The sequence below is a fragment of the Panthera onca genome, chromosome D4 (assembly GCF_046562875.1).
Source record: "Panthera onca isolate mPanOnc1 chromosome D4, mPanOnc1 haplotype 2, whole genome shotgun sequence".
NCBI lineage: Eukaryota > Metazoa > Chordata > Mammalia > Carnivora > Felidae > Panthera > Panthera onca.
In genome coordinates, this window is record NC_138351.1 from 44,407,622 (window position 1) to 44,422,287 (window position 14,666).

The following is a 14,666-nucleotide window of genomic DNA, read 5'->3' on the forward strand; positions in this document are numbered from 1 at the left end:
TTCTGCATTTCTTCATTAATTCTTGGGCCCAAACTACAGGGGCTGTAAGTATATCTGCAGGGGTATAAGAAAAGTACGTATTTGAACAGAGAACGTGTAACATCCAATGAGTAGGGAAAGACTTAGGATCACTACCATCTTTCCTGCTTTCTTCCTGGCATTTAGAGAGGACTCCAAATGCCTTTTCTCTTTTAGCCCTTTCCCCTAACTCTACTCAGTTTAACCAAGAGTCTTGTCAATAAATGAAGAAATCCACACTGCCAGCTCCCTGCCCTCTGACCTTAAGCCAAACCCATCAAGTCAGAACCCCATTCCATCTTCTTTCCTATGCCTCCCGTTCACTCTCTCCATGGTTCCACTCCCCTTAGAATAAAGATGTAATACCATCTTCAAGACTTACTTCTTTCTTCTCAGGTTATCCACTCGGCCATCTTTAGGGATCTGCCTTAGCTAACACAATAATGTCCCAAAATGGGGCCCAAGTGTTTTACATGGTGACATGCCTAAAGGGAAATGAGGCTTGAAGTGCAAACCTCTTATTCATAAATTGATCTCCACTCTATCCGAGCTAAAGGCAGATCCTATAGAAGAGAATCACTAAGGGCTGCAAGAAACTGCTTCATATTAAGAAGGGCTGAAAATCATGAGCATTCCTCTTATGGCACCTGCTGTAAATCCCTAAGATTTACAGTCAGTAAGCGTTGTGTGCAGCTGTAATCATGCCTCATGCTGGGATGATAACCTTTCCAGAAACCAGGTGTTTTTTGTGTCTGGGCTTAATCATCAAACCCAGCCAAACCTTGAGCCACATGACTTTTTTCATTCAGCAGGTGGCAGCCCCATGTCCAATCTCAGACACTAAGTTGGGTCAGACTTTATATAGAGAAGTGGGTGGAAGTTCAGGTAATAAGAGTTCTAAGGGCAGAGAAGTGACAGTCCATGCAGATATAGCAGGGTGCAAACGCAGGGCTGACCCATCCCTTCTCCCAGAAGCCTCTGGCAGAGCATCCAGATGACTCCTCTGCATTTCCTCCAATGGAATAGCTCTGCTGTATATATAAGTATACTGACCAGAGCCACTGCTAAGTTTATATAGTTCGGAAAACACGGTTGGTCAAAATCTTGATTTTTGATAATTTATCTTATTAAAAGCTCATTAGAACTTTAAAAAAATACACCCTGATAGGGACATAGTCTTACTCTCACTCTCTGAAAACTACTGTCCAGCGTGGCAGGCACAGGGCTGAGATATGAAGTTGAGGTACGGGCAAGGGAAGAAATGCTCTCTGCTGATTTTCCCCCTTGGTTCTCTCTCTGGGGAAGGAAATAAAGGGGAGGAGAGAAGCATTTCTGCCCTTTTGCCTTCCCAAGGGTAACCTTGATCCTGCTACCTTTTCTTTTTAAGGCCCTTATGGTCATTAACAACTTGTTTTGGAAATTCTTTCAGTATCTGCAGTCCTCCATTTTGGTCACATTTTGACATGAATGATACTATTACTCTCAATCTGGCAGAGACAGAGAGACCTTCTGGGTGACATGTTTATGGCTTTAGGTGACATGCAGCAAGGAAATCTTAGGACAGGTCAGAGGGGAAGTTTTTGCTGTAGCAAAGCACCGTCAGGGAGAAGGAAGGCATGTGGGCTCCATCTGGGGACCTCACTGCTAGGTGATGGGGCAGGACTCCTGCTCCAGAATAAGGATTTGTCCTCATCCTCCTAAGCTTGTGGGCAGCCAATAAAGAGCAACCTTCAACATCCAACCTTCAAAGCATCCTTTTCTGTATTTCTGGGACAGAAAATATATCTCTAACATAACAACATCTGAAGCTGTCCTGTACTTTCCATTTTCCATTTCACACATTGCTCTTGATTTCCTGCAAACTGGGTATGAAGAGAGGAGACCAGCATCTAGAAGCTCAATGTGATATTTGCAAGCCATTCCTCAAGGCTACCTTCATCTTTTCCTACCCATTACAGGTCTCTTATACATACGCCTAGGACTTTTCATCAGCAATGACCATGATTTCTCAAAAGGAAAAGCAGTGCTTGGGAATGGTCTACATCTCTTGGTGTGGTCTTCAGACTCTTAGAATTCTAAGACTGCTATTTTCTTGGTAAAATGAATCCCAAACTCATATTGTCTTAGAAGCCATAGGTTGGAAAAACAGGTTGCATAGAATATAATATTTTTAGTACTCAGAAACATTGTGCTTAAACAAAATCATATTAAGATATCTGTCTAGCATAAAAGTGATCTGATTCAAGTCATACATCAGATGAGGCCCTCAGCTCCCTCCCACCTCAGGTTGCCCCTGTCCACTGCTTTCCACCATACTCAGGAATCTTTTGGCTTCATTTCTCTCTTTATGGGTCTTTCTGCCCTATACACATGGACTTCCTTTGGATCTAGAACATAGCACTTTTTTGTAGGAATGTTTCATGCCTCTATGCCACAATCTCAAAAGAGGATGTTTCCAGGCCTAGTGTGGGGAAAACCTGGAGGCAGAATGAATTAGAGCTGTTCTGCTTCACCTGGGTCATCTGGGACCTTTACTAGGAAAGCACAAAATTATGAGCAACAGGGGAGCAATAGGAAGAAAATTTACCAGGCCTTGCGTCCTGTAATGTGCAGGCGCTGTGCTGGAATAATTTACATACTCTATGATCTGTACCTCCCAGCAACCCTGCCCTGTAGGGAAGAGGAATGCAGGGGCAGAGAAGGCATCCCTCTGTCAGGTCTCATCTGGGGATCAACTATATATCTGGGACCCTGCCCAACTGCACTCAAAGGTGTTTCTACTCCACTGGGTCACCAATCACAGGTCACCACCCAGGGGCCATTAACCAAGTTGTCAATGGCAGATTCTGCTAGTCTTACAACATGTAGAACAGACCTGGAATTGATCAGTTTCCCCACCCTCTCAATACAGATACTTCTGCAATCCCAATACACTGTGAGCCAGGTGGTTCAGTCTCTAAACTGGATTCTCTAAAGAATCCGAGTTTGGAAGTCAAGAGCAATTTAAAAGGAAATACCACTCACCTTTGAACAATGCGGAGGTAAGGGATGCTGATCTCCTATGCAGTCACATATAACTTTTCATTCCCCCAAACTGTTCATAGCCTACTGTTGACCAGAAGCCTTACCAATAACAGTCAATTAATGTATTTGATGTGTGATATGTCTTATATACTATATTCTTACAATACGATAAGCTAGAGGGGCACCTGGGTGGCACAGTCAGTTAAGCATCTGACTTCGACTCAGGTCGTGATCTCACAGTTCGTGGGTTCCAGCCCCACATTGGGCTCTATGCTGACAGCTCAGAGCCCAGAGCCTGCTTCATATTCTATGTCTCCCTCTCTCTCTGCCCCTCCCCCTCCGCCACTCACACTCTGTCTCTTGCTCTCAAAAATAAACATTAAAAAAAACTAATAAGTAAAATAAATAAGCTAGAGAAAACAAAATGTTATGAAGAAAATCATAAGAGAAAATACACCCACAGTACAGTACTGTATTTATTGGGAAAAAATCTACATGTAAATGGACGCGTGCAGTTCAAATCTAAGTTGTTTAAGGGTCAACCGTAGTCTTTGTTCATTCTTGAAGAACATTCACGGGGACCTCAATTCAAAGGCTACAGCATAATTTCCAAAGAGCTCCCTCTGTATCACCAAGTTTCCTTTCACTACTACCACTATCACTACCCCACCCAACCTGACCTGGAGCTTTGGCACCCAAAGCCAAAACTCTCTTTTCAGAAGCAGACCCCCCACCATTTCATGCCTTTATACTTTACTTAACCTCCAATCCTTTGCTAGGTAGATCATTTTAGCCTTCCTCACCTCTACACCAGCAAGTAACAATTCTTTCCCTGTAAGAAGAAGTGGAAAAAAACTGAGCTGGCTAATAAATGCAGAATTTCATTTCTGAGATACAACATATTAACATTAAAGGCCTTGATAGCATCTATTACACTGCATATTGATGCACTAATACTGCACATTATATTAATATTGTGCATCAGCACTGACATTACTCCATTAGTGTGCATTCGTATATTTATTCTTCTCGCACTCACCTTGACGTGGTCAAACCTTCCATGGGCACAGACCCTTTCTGGTACTCCCCCTTGGGCTTGAAGGATTCTCTGGGCAGGTAAGAGTGATAGAGAGGGTAGTTCTCGGTGTATTCGGAGAGAAGACATGGTTTCTCTATTTTATCATAAATCTTGGTAGGGAGATGTGGACAGTGATGCCGCCTATAAAAAAGGCATAATGTTAGGTCTGTTCCCTTCTTGGAAAGGATACGTACAGTTTAACAACATTACCTTCTCAAAATGGGATCCCAGCCTTTAAAATCAAAACCGCCAGCACTGAAAACAGGAACTCAACCTTTCCTTTTCTCTACTAAACTATCAAGTAGCCAAAAAAAATTTTAACGATGTATAACTGCAATTGGTTAATCATCAAAATCCCTTAAAATCATAAAATTATACACAAGCATGACTGACGTTCAGCCACTATAGATACCATACTGCCTGTTTAAATTTGAAATATTTCCAGGGCACCTGGGTGGCTCAGTCAGTTAAGGGTCTGACTCTTGATTTCAGCTCAGATCGTGATCTCATGGTTCATGAGTTCAAGCCCTACGTTGGGCTCTGCACTGACAGCATGGAGTCTGCTTGGGATTCTCAGTCTCCTGTCTCCTTCTCTCACTCTGCCTCTCCCCTGCTCATGCTCACTCATGCGTGCTCTCTCAAATAAATACACTTAAAAAATAAAATAAATAAAATAAAAATGAAATACTTCCACACCATGGTAGGTAAATCATCATGGCCCAGAGCCTTTTGAGTGCTCCTCCCAACTGGCCTCCCCTGAGACCTCCCTGGGCCTCCCAATCCCGCAGCAGTTGGGGCTCACCCCCTGACCAGACAGGGTGCTCCAGGGCTGTGCACTAACCCTTTCCAAATTGGCTGCTTCCTGGATCAATTCAGAATATCACCTTTCCATACAAGTGGCCTCACGAAGAACAAAACTACCTCAGTTCCAAGCACACTATACACCACTGACTACGTGAACCTGTTTCACATTGAAAGTCTGGCTCATTTCTTCTTTTAGGTCTCACCTCAACTCTTGCTTCCATAGAAAGACTTCCACTGGTTATCTTCTATTTTCCATACGCCCATACCCCTGGCACAAGGTTCTCTCCTCTCATCCTGGTGTATGCCTTTCCCATCACTAATTGCTATCTGTCATCAGCAGGTTTGTTGGTGAGTTTGTTCATTATCTGTCTCGTCCCCAAGCTCAGTACCTTTTCTATCTTGTTCACTGCTACAGCCCCTTAGCCTGCCTGGTACACAGTAGACTGTCAATAAACAGTTACCGAGCAAACGATTAAACACATAAATAAATGATTCAATAAATGTTATGCCTCATTACACAAATAGATGAGTTAAGATGGCAGAGAAGTAGGGAGACCCTAGGATTACACAAATAGATGATAGAAAATAATTTGAAGTTATAATTTATGGTGAGTTTTCCCATCTTACATGCATGGCAATAAATGAACCCTATTATTCTACTTACTGCTAGACAAAGGGCAGCTCTTTGAGCTTTCAAAACCAAAGTAGTATATCAACTATTCATATGTCCACATACGATTCTTACAAACCAGTTGGGACACCTCTCATCTTCAGGCACCAGCACATCACCAAAATCGTATGTGAGTGATTTCCAACTTTGTTATATCAAGGAATAACTGATTTTTGAACTTTTTCACACTGGTTTTAATTAGAGAAACTAAAATACACAGACTTCTGAGGCGGCACATAAGGGAAGCGCAGGGGAAGAGAGAAACGGACTTACAGAGAACTCATCACTATTCTAATTAAAGTTATTTTCCAGGCAACAATTTGCATGCTATTCCTGTTGTTTGTAAGTTCAACCCTTTATACAAATGTGGCTGCCACCACTGTTGTTACTACGTACTTCTCTTCAACCTCCCAAGCTCTAGAGAAAATGATCAATACCTGTACGGTTCAGATGGCTAGAACTGCATATTAACAAGTATCTTTAAAGAGATCCCTGTTTGCTTTCTTCACATTTGTAGGTTTGTATATCAGAAAAGTCTTAAGATGGCGTAAACTTGCCACATTTATTTTTAAGTTTTTAAGTTTTTAAAGTAGTCTCTACACCCAGTGTGAGGCTCAAACTCACAACCCCAAGATCAAGAGTCACAGCCTCCACTGACTGAGCCATCCAGCCACCCTAGTTTTCATTTCTGTTATTACAGAAGTACTACTGGGTTTGTGGTAAATATTTTAGATTCTCTTAATTATTCATAAGGAAATATTCCATAAATATGTCATCCTTATAGTACGAATATCTGAATTGCAGTGTTAAATATGTGCAATAAAAGTTTAGTTTTCCTTTTTCAAAATGCACAGTGTTGGCATTTTGTGTTCAAAGGTGATTATGCATCTAACATTTTATATATTTAATAAAATATGCCCTAATAATAGGTACATAAGTTGATGAGTGCTTTAATCTTCCATCCACTCGAGATAATTGTTGTGTTTGCATAGTAAACAAAATAACCATACTCCATGATATGTAAACATTAGATATTATTACTGTTTGTGTGTTCACAGTCTGTCCAATTATCTGAGCTTTCAATCTGAGCCCAATTAGAACCCTATCATTCTAGGATTCCTACAAACCTCAAATCAAAAGCCAAGAATTGCTGGCTATCAAAAATGCCTTTGCAGATATATTTTATTCACCCACACTCTTTGAGAGAAAAGTCAAAGTTTTATTAAGAATAACTTAGATTCAGGCACTTGCAATAAAATCGACTCTACAAGCATAGCAATATTTTCCCTCTCCAGTGCCCTTGTTTTTTAAACCAGCAAAACTTTGTTTTTATATAGCCCCCCTGTCTATAATGTTACTTTTTTACTTTAAAAAAGAGTGGAAAGACTTATTCCTAAAGAAAATAAATGTAATGGCAAAATACTACATTGTGATGGTATCATGAGAGAGAATTCCAATACAGCAATAAGCTTCTACCCAGACTCTAATGTTCCTTTAAGTGGAATTGTATCTATCTATGGGGAGGGGGTCATGTTTTGACTTGCTGCTAGTTAACTAAAATCTGTCTCTCTTTGAAGTATTAAGAAACTCTTATTTGAAAGTAAATGTTCCTAGGTGCCTGGGTGACTCAGTTGGTTAAGCAAATGACTCTTGATTTCAGCTCAGGTCAAGACCTCATGGTCATGAGATTCAGCCCCACAGCAGGCTTGTGCTGAGCATGGAGCCTGCTTGGGATTCTCTCTCTCCCTCTGCCCCTCCCCCCACTTGTGCGCACATGTGCCCTCAATCTCAAAAAAAATAAAATAAATGTTTCATTGCCTGAGTCTGCTCATAGGGCCACCTCCTTTCCTTACCTGTAACCCAAAACCCTGAGCATCCCTCTCAAGTCGCCAAGCACCATATCTCCTCATTGGTCTGCCCATCCCTTTCCTAAAAGGGAAAACACTTCAATCCTTAATTTTTAGTGGACCTAGTCAGTGATTAATGAAAGTGTGTGCAATCACCATGGTTGGGGCATTTTCAGGTAGGCGTGACAGTCATGAACCAAAGAAAGGAGACCTCTTCAAACTGTCTGATACTTGTATGGTTTTAGAAGCTGCATTGGCTTGTTCAGGAACACATATTCTCATGAGCCTAGATGGGGCCACTAGGCAGAGAGGGCAAAGGGGAGGGAGAAGGTTTCTTTATCAGAACTCTCTAAAGTCTTTCCACTCCAGAATTTACTGAAGGGCCACAGGAAAAAGGAAATAATGCTGACTTTTTCTGTTATTTGGTAAAGGTAGTAGTAGAACTACTCAACAGACCACAGAAAATGTTAATAATAGTTAACTCTGAACACTGACTCCAAGCTAGAATCATGGAATTTTAAAAATTAAATTAAGGGCTCCTGGGTGGCTCAGTCAGTTAAGCATCTGATTCTTATTTTCGGCTCAGGTCATGATCTCAAGATTCGAGAGTTTGAGCCCCATGTTGGGCTCTGTGCTGACAGTGTGGAGCCACTTGGGATCCTGTCTCTCCGTCTCTCTGCCCCTCTCCCCTACTCGTTCTCTCTCTCAAAATAAACTCTTTAAAAAGTTATAAAAAATTTAAAAAACTACTTAAATATTTTAAAGGACCATGGGGAATACCTGAGCCAATGTCCTCACAATGCTAATGAAAAAAATCAGAAGCTCAGAGAACGATGTGCAGGATCTAGCCATGGACAAAACCTAATTCTCCTTCGCATCTGAATGACCAGGTTCATTTCCTGACATCTAGGTCTCAAGGAACCCTAGAATGGATGAAAGAACTTTAAAGATATGACAAGTACCTCCAGCATAGCGCCATCTGACAGAGATAGAATGCAAGATGTGCATGAGAGCCGCATACATCATTTTAAATGTTCTAGTGACCACATTAAAATGGTAAAAAAGAGGGGTGCCTGGGTGCCTCAGTTGGCTACACGTCTGACTCTCGGTTTCAGCTCAGGTCATGATCTCCCAATTTTGTGAGTTCGAGCCCCACATCGGGCTCTGTGCTGACAGTGCAGAGCCTGCTTGTGATTCTCTCTCTCATCCTCTCTCTCTGCCCTTCCCCTGCTCACACTGTCTCTGTCTCAAAATAAATAAACAAACCTGAAAAAAAAACTTAAAAAAAAATAAAATGTTAAAAGAGGTAAAGTTAATCTTAAATACTTTAATCCAATGTATTCAATATAATTTCAACATATAATCAGTATAAAAAATTAAGATATTTTATTTTCATACTACATCTTTAAAATGCAATATGGGTTTTATATTCACAGCACATCTCCATGAGGAATACCACATTTCAAGGGCTCAGTAGCCACGTGCAGTGGTAGCTTCCCTATCTGGAAAACACAATCTAGAATTGGAAGGAACAGACAAAAGAATTGCCAGCCCTTCGATGCTGGTTTTCAAGTGGAAGAAAGACAAAGATGCCTAGAAATATTTTCTTTGACTAATATCCTGTTTGTCTCCTCCTTGGATTCTCTGACCTACCTTCGTGTGACATGAACAGGGACGCTAAAAGACATGAAAAATTGAGTTTTCCCTAATTCTTCCCACTCCATTGGGCCAAGCTTCAGTTCCATGCACCTGTGATGCCCTCTGGAGCTGCTCTCTTTCCTACCACTTCCACTTTTCCAGAATGCTTCTCTTTCTTCAAAGCCCATCTCGACAACCATTCCTGTCACCACCACCACTCCAGGAAGCTACTGAAAATGCTACCACACTGTCACTGGCTATGACTCACACTCTCTTCTCTAAGTGTACATGGCTTTGTGTCCCTACCTCTTTTAGGACACTTCTGTACTTCCTGGCACAGTCATCTCCTTATAAACTTTCAGGTTAAGAATTCTCAGGGTGACTGGGTGGCTCAGTCAGTTAAGCGTCTGACTTTGGCTCAGGTCATGGTCTCAGGGTTCATGAGTTTGAGCCCCGCATCGGGCTCTGTGCTGACACCTCAGAGCCTGGAGCCTGCTTTGGATTCTGTCTTCCTCTCTCCCTCTCCACTTGTGCGCTCATGCTCACTCGCTCTCTCTCTGTCTCCCTCCCTCTATCTCTGTCTCTGGCTGCAAGCACAGATGTTCATCATGGCAAAAAGCTTTCAACGTGATATTCATCATGATGAAAAGTATGGCAATTTTTCCTGCCACCATCAAGCTGCATGATTAATAGCTAGTTAATATGACTTCGGACTTCTCAAACAAAGAAACCTCTAACAGTCTTTTAGATCATAACCTGTTTGTAAAAAGAGTAGCAACTACGGATATCAGTGACTTCCCTTGCCTCTACCATGGTTTTCCAGACTCCCCTGAGCCAAGTCTGGTACAGGCAATGAAAAAGGCTCTCCTTCACTCCTCTCCTTTGCTTTAGGAGGCAGCACACATGGCAGAAAAGGACTTTGGAGGCAGGAAGATCTGGTTTCCAATTCTAGCTCTGTCACGGACTGCATATGTAAAGTTAAGGAAATAGTTACTTTACTCTTCTGAACTTCAATTACTTCCAAATATGTAGAAAACTTCCACTTAGTAGGATTTTGTGGATTAAATCAAATACTGGAGGTAAAATGCCTAACCCAGTCCAAGGCAAGCAATCTGAAATTAATAGGCTGTTTATTGAGCAATTATTATCCACCCCATGGGCTAAGAGTTTTATATATTATCCCACCTAATACTCGCAGCAATGCTATGAGCAAGACACTGTTATCTCCATTTTACAAACATCAAACTGAGACTGTAGGAGGTGTTATTTCACTCAAGGCCATATAGCCAGACTGTAATTAAATCAGGACTAAAACCCCAGATATTCTGCCTGATTCCAAAGTCTGTGCCCCTAATCATGGGCATACATTGTGTGCCTTCAGGGGATGCCAGCCTGTACTAAACACCTCTGTTTCCTGCCTGCCCTGGTAAATGTGAGGGCAGTCAATTCATAGGCAGTTCTCAGACCTGCCCTTTCTCCTTCACTACACTCAGAATCTTCCAAGGCAAGATACACTCCTCATTCTCAAGGACCCCAAAACTACTCTAATACAAACCAATAAATACATACAATTCCAAATGCTCTTTAAAACTCTGACCTTTCCACGGAATCTCTTACGTTGTCTAAAAAAGAGCAGATCATTAAATAACACTAACAACCAGGAAAACAAAGAATATGGAACACTGGATCCAAAAGGACCCATGAGATCAGCCAGGCCTGCAGCTTCATCATGCAGATGTGGACACTGAGAGCAAGAGACACGGAGCCACTGCCTAAGGTCACACAGCTGGTCAGCAGCAGCGTTCACCTCGGGTCCCATATCACCACCCACATAATTGACTTCCAGTTACAATCCAATTTAAAACTCAAAGTTCACACTCTTAAAGGATTTGCAGCCCATTTTTCCTTTTTCCCAGTAGTTGGGAGCCCATGACCTGTCACAGCTGCTGTGTGAGGGAGGAAAACAGAGCAGAAAATGCATTCTTGGTCTAGGAGGTGGGAAGCTGCCAAGGATCACCAAACCTCCAGTCATAAAAGTCATCTTTTCAGTCTGATAGTTAAGAAAGAATCCAGAGTGTTTAGGATAACAAAAACTTTAAGTTCCTAGAGGTGGAGTCTTCTCAGAGGAGAACCCACGTCTCTAGAATGGTCTTCTGCCTGAACATGAGAAGCTCACAAAGCCAACCCAAGTGGCCTCTGGGGATGAGTAAAGCCAGTGCTTTTTCCTGACATGTGCATTACCTGCAGTGGTTTATAAACTTTCAAAATGTTCACTAAAATTTCTTCTCTCATGTGCATAAATATACCCAGAGAGGCAAAGGGACAACTGAGAAACCTTTTATAACTGCTAAATAAGACCATTTTTTAACATAGATATGTATTTCAGGCCAGTCTTGAGACAAAGGGACTCATACTACCTACTAGATCTTTAAAGAATCAGAACAGTGGGAGAAATCTGAGTAACTCCAGCTTATATCCAGCCCACAGTACTAGGGATTGGAGCAGGGATTATCAACTAGAATTCTTTGGTGGCAACTCATCCCTCAGGGGATCAGATTCTGAGTGACAGAAAGCAGGGCCAAAACTTTAAATATGTGAGGGAGAACAAGCAACCTGAAGACCGTTTGGTAGAAATATGACAGATGCAAATGATGAACCAACAACTAGCAGTGCCTGATGTTAAGGGAGGTGGGGGTACAGTGAAGAGATTCTGAGTCACAAGTTTAGGGAGAAAGATCATCTTGATTGATCAGCCATGTCTGTCAAGGAGGCCAGGCTAGGGAAGTGGAGCCAGGTGAGGAATGAATCAATCAACCAATCAACAAAAGGGAAGGAAAAGAAGAAGGAATTTGGCTGAAAATGGTGTCTTGTAGGAATGATACATTTGGAAAACATCTGGAATGACAACGAAGTCATAAAAGTGCAAATCAAGTCCTTGAGAAGATCAAGTAATTAAAAATGAGGACAAAATCTTGAAGAACACTAGGATTTAGGAAGCAGGACAATGAAGTTTCAAGGTAGGGGGAAAAAAGTGACAAAAAGAAGAAAATTCAGTGACACAAGAGTCAAATAAGAAAAGATTTAAGTGTTCAACAGTTAAATTGCTACAGAAAAATCCAAAGGTCTGGGGGCAGAGAAGAAGACATCTCCTCTGTTGACCAGAAAGCAACCTTAGTAGAGTGGCTGGGCTGGAACCATAGAATCAATGATGCTAAAGAAGTGGAGGTAGAGAGGCCACCATGCTGAAGAATCTGGTAGCAAAAGTGGCAAGAAAACTTGAACCAGAGCTCAAGACATTACCCAGAAAGTACACAAGAATTCTTAACCATGTGATCATTATCAGGAAGCAGTGGGTAGAAGTCCAATCGTCTTTGTAGGTAGGAGAACAGATTAGCAGATAGGGATTCTCTGATGAGCAAAAATAACTGATGTAGCCACAGACTGAGAAGAGAAGGTGAATGAGGTTCGAGAGACAAGATGAGAGAAGGGAGTCAGCAATACCAATCTGATGGCCTCCACCCAGAGTACAAGGGCACCAAGAGAGGGAAAGCAGATAAGGTGGGATGGCAGCTGGAAGAGAGGCTCAAAGTGTGCATAGGGCACTCTGGGGAATGCACTTAAGAGGCAACTAGAGAATAATGAAGACTTGCTTCCGGGAGTAGTGGGACTGAGGAGAGGGCCCACTAGGCCTGGCTGGCCCTTGTCAGTGTTGGAACTCTCCGGAGCAGTGCTCAGCAGCTCTAGGGAGAGCTCTGGCTCAGCAGACAAGAAGCTGAGGGACTGTGGGACAGCAGGCGCTGAGGAGAGGAGCCCTGGTGAGTCGTGAGCACTCAGGCTCAATGGACAGAAGGGAAGGCAGCAAGAGCCAGTGCTTCTTGGAAAAACTGAGGCCTGGCAAGAGCAACACAGAATAGGTCTAGGGCTACATACGCCTCATGGGCTCTCTCAGGCCCTTTCCCTTGGCAGTCAAAAGGAAGAGGAGTTTCTCCTGTGAAAAAAAGTATTTAGGTTAATAAGAGAAACCTCTTCAAGAAAGTACAATTGGTCAAGGCACCCCCAGGAGATACAAGGCAGGGATTTTGGCAATGGCCACACTGAGCCTTGGAGAGAAACACATGGAAGAGGAGAAACATGCCAGTAACCAAGGCTCTTTCTCTTTCTAACTCTTAAAGAGCTCTTAGAGAACCTTCTGTGTTCTGGAGGAGGCAGGCACTGCCCTGGGCTATAGTCTCCTTTTTCCCTCTGAGGTCCTGGCAATACTCCACCCAGAACTCTATTCTACCCATTGTGCTTCATTCCCTTCAGGTTTTAGCTCAAAATCCCTCCTTCCAGAAGGACTTCCCAAACCTCCAGAACATGTTAGTCACACACACGTTTGTATTCTCCTGCTCAAGTTTGACTTCCTGGCAGGTGGATCTTGAATACCGTTACCTTGGTGCATGGTTCATGATGGGCACTCAATATATGACTGCTGAAAGCATGTAAGAACAGGGGAAAATATCATATATGACTAGGTTCTGTCCATTTTGGCCTTACACAGGAGGACAATTACAAACTGCTTAAAAGGAAACTCAGAAGCTATACTCATATTTGTTTGCCCTTGTTGTGTGGTGCTTCCCATGTAAACAAAGCCTAGAAATTGGTTTTATAAAAACAAATCTTTGAACTCTGTCTCAAAACACACACACACACACACACACACACACACACACACACACACACAGTTTGAGCTGAATAACACATTCAGATGTGAAATCTAGAATTATAAAGCTTTCAGAGGAACACATAGGAGAATATCTTTGTCACTTAAGGAAAGGCAAAGATTTCCTGGAGAGGTCAAGAAAGTAATAATTATAAAGAAGGAATTGGTTAGACATCATCAAGTCAAAACCTGCTCAAAGATACCATTAAGAAAATAAATAAGCAAGCCACACACTTGGAAACAATATTTGCAAGACAGATATCCAGCAGAAGACGGAGATCCAGGATATAGAAATATTATCTATAACTCAATAATAATAAAGACAAAAAATAACAAGCAAAGATGTGAGCAGACCCATCATAAGATATGTAAATGGACAATAAACTATACAAAAGTGCTTAACATCATGCACCATTAGGGAAGCTCAAGTTTAAACCACAATAAAACACCACCACATACACACCAGAATTGCCAAAATTACAAAGATTGACAAAACCTATTGCTGGCTAAGTGGAACAACTGGAATTGTTGTAGCATTCAACTCATGTTGAATGAATTGTAATCCATTGTTGGTAGGAACGCAAAATGGTCCAAGCCCATTTGACAAAATCTATGGCCATTTCTACATGCTGCACTACCTCCTGGTCCAACAATTCCATCCTAGGAATTTATCCACAAGAAATAAAAACCTTTTATTCACAAAAAAAGGAGTTGGTCAAGAATGTTCATAGACACTTTCTTCATTTAACCAAAACTAGAAATAGGCCAGGCATCCATCAATGGGAGACCAGGTAAACTGCGGTATCATCATTCAATGGAATAGTACTCAGCAATAAAAAGGAACAAGCTACTCGGGCAGTCACACAATAGCAGGGATGAATCTCA

The 14,666-nt window shown here is 42.0% G+C and overlaps 1 protein-coding gene across 1 annotated transcript in view; it reads right to left on the reverse strand.

Annotated features, from left to right (window-relative positions):
• The window catches only part of SAXO1 (stabilizer of axonemal microtubules 1), a 95,188-nt gene that overhangs the window by 18,441 nt on the left and 62,081 nt on the right, over window positions 1-14,666 (reverse strand). Inside the window, exon 2 of the mRNA XM_060609693.3 lies at window positions 4,082-4,261. Within this exon, the coding sequence (XP_060465676.3) occupies window positions 4,082-4,261 (180 nt within the window). The remainder of the gene's footprint in view (window positions 1-4,081; window positions 4,262-14,666) is intronic.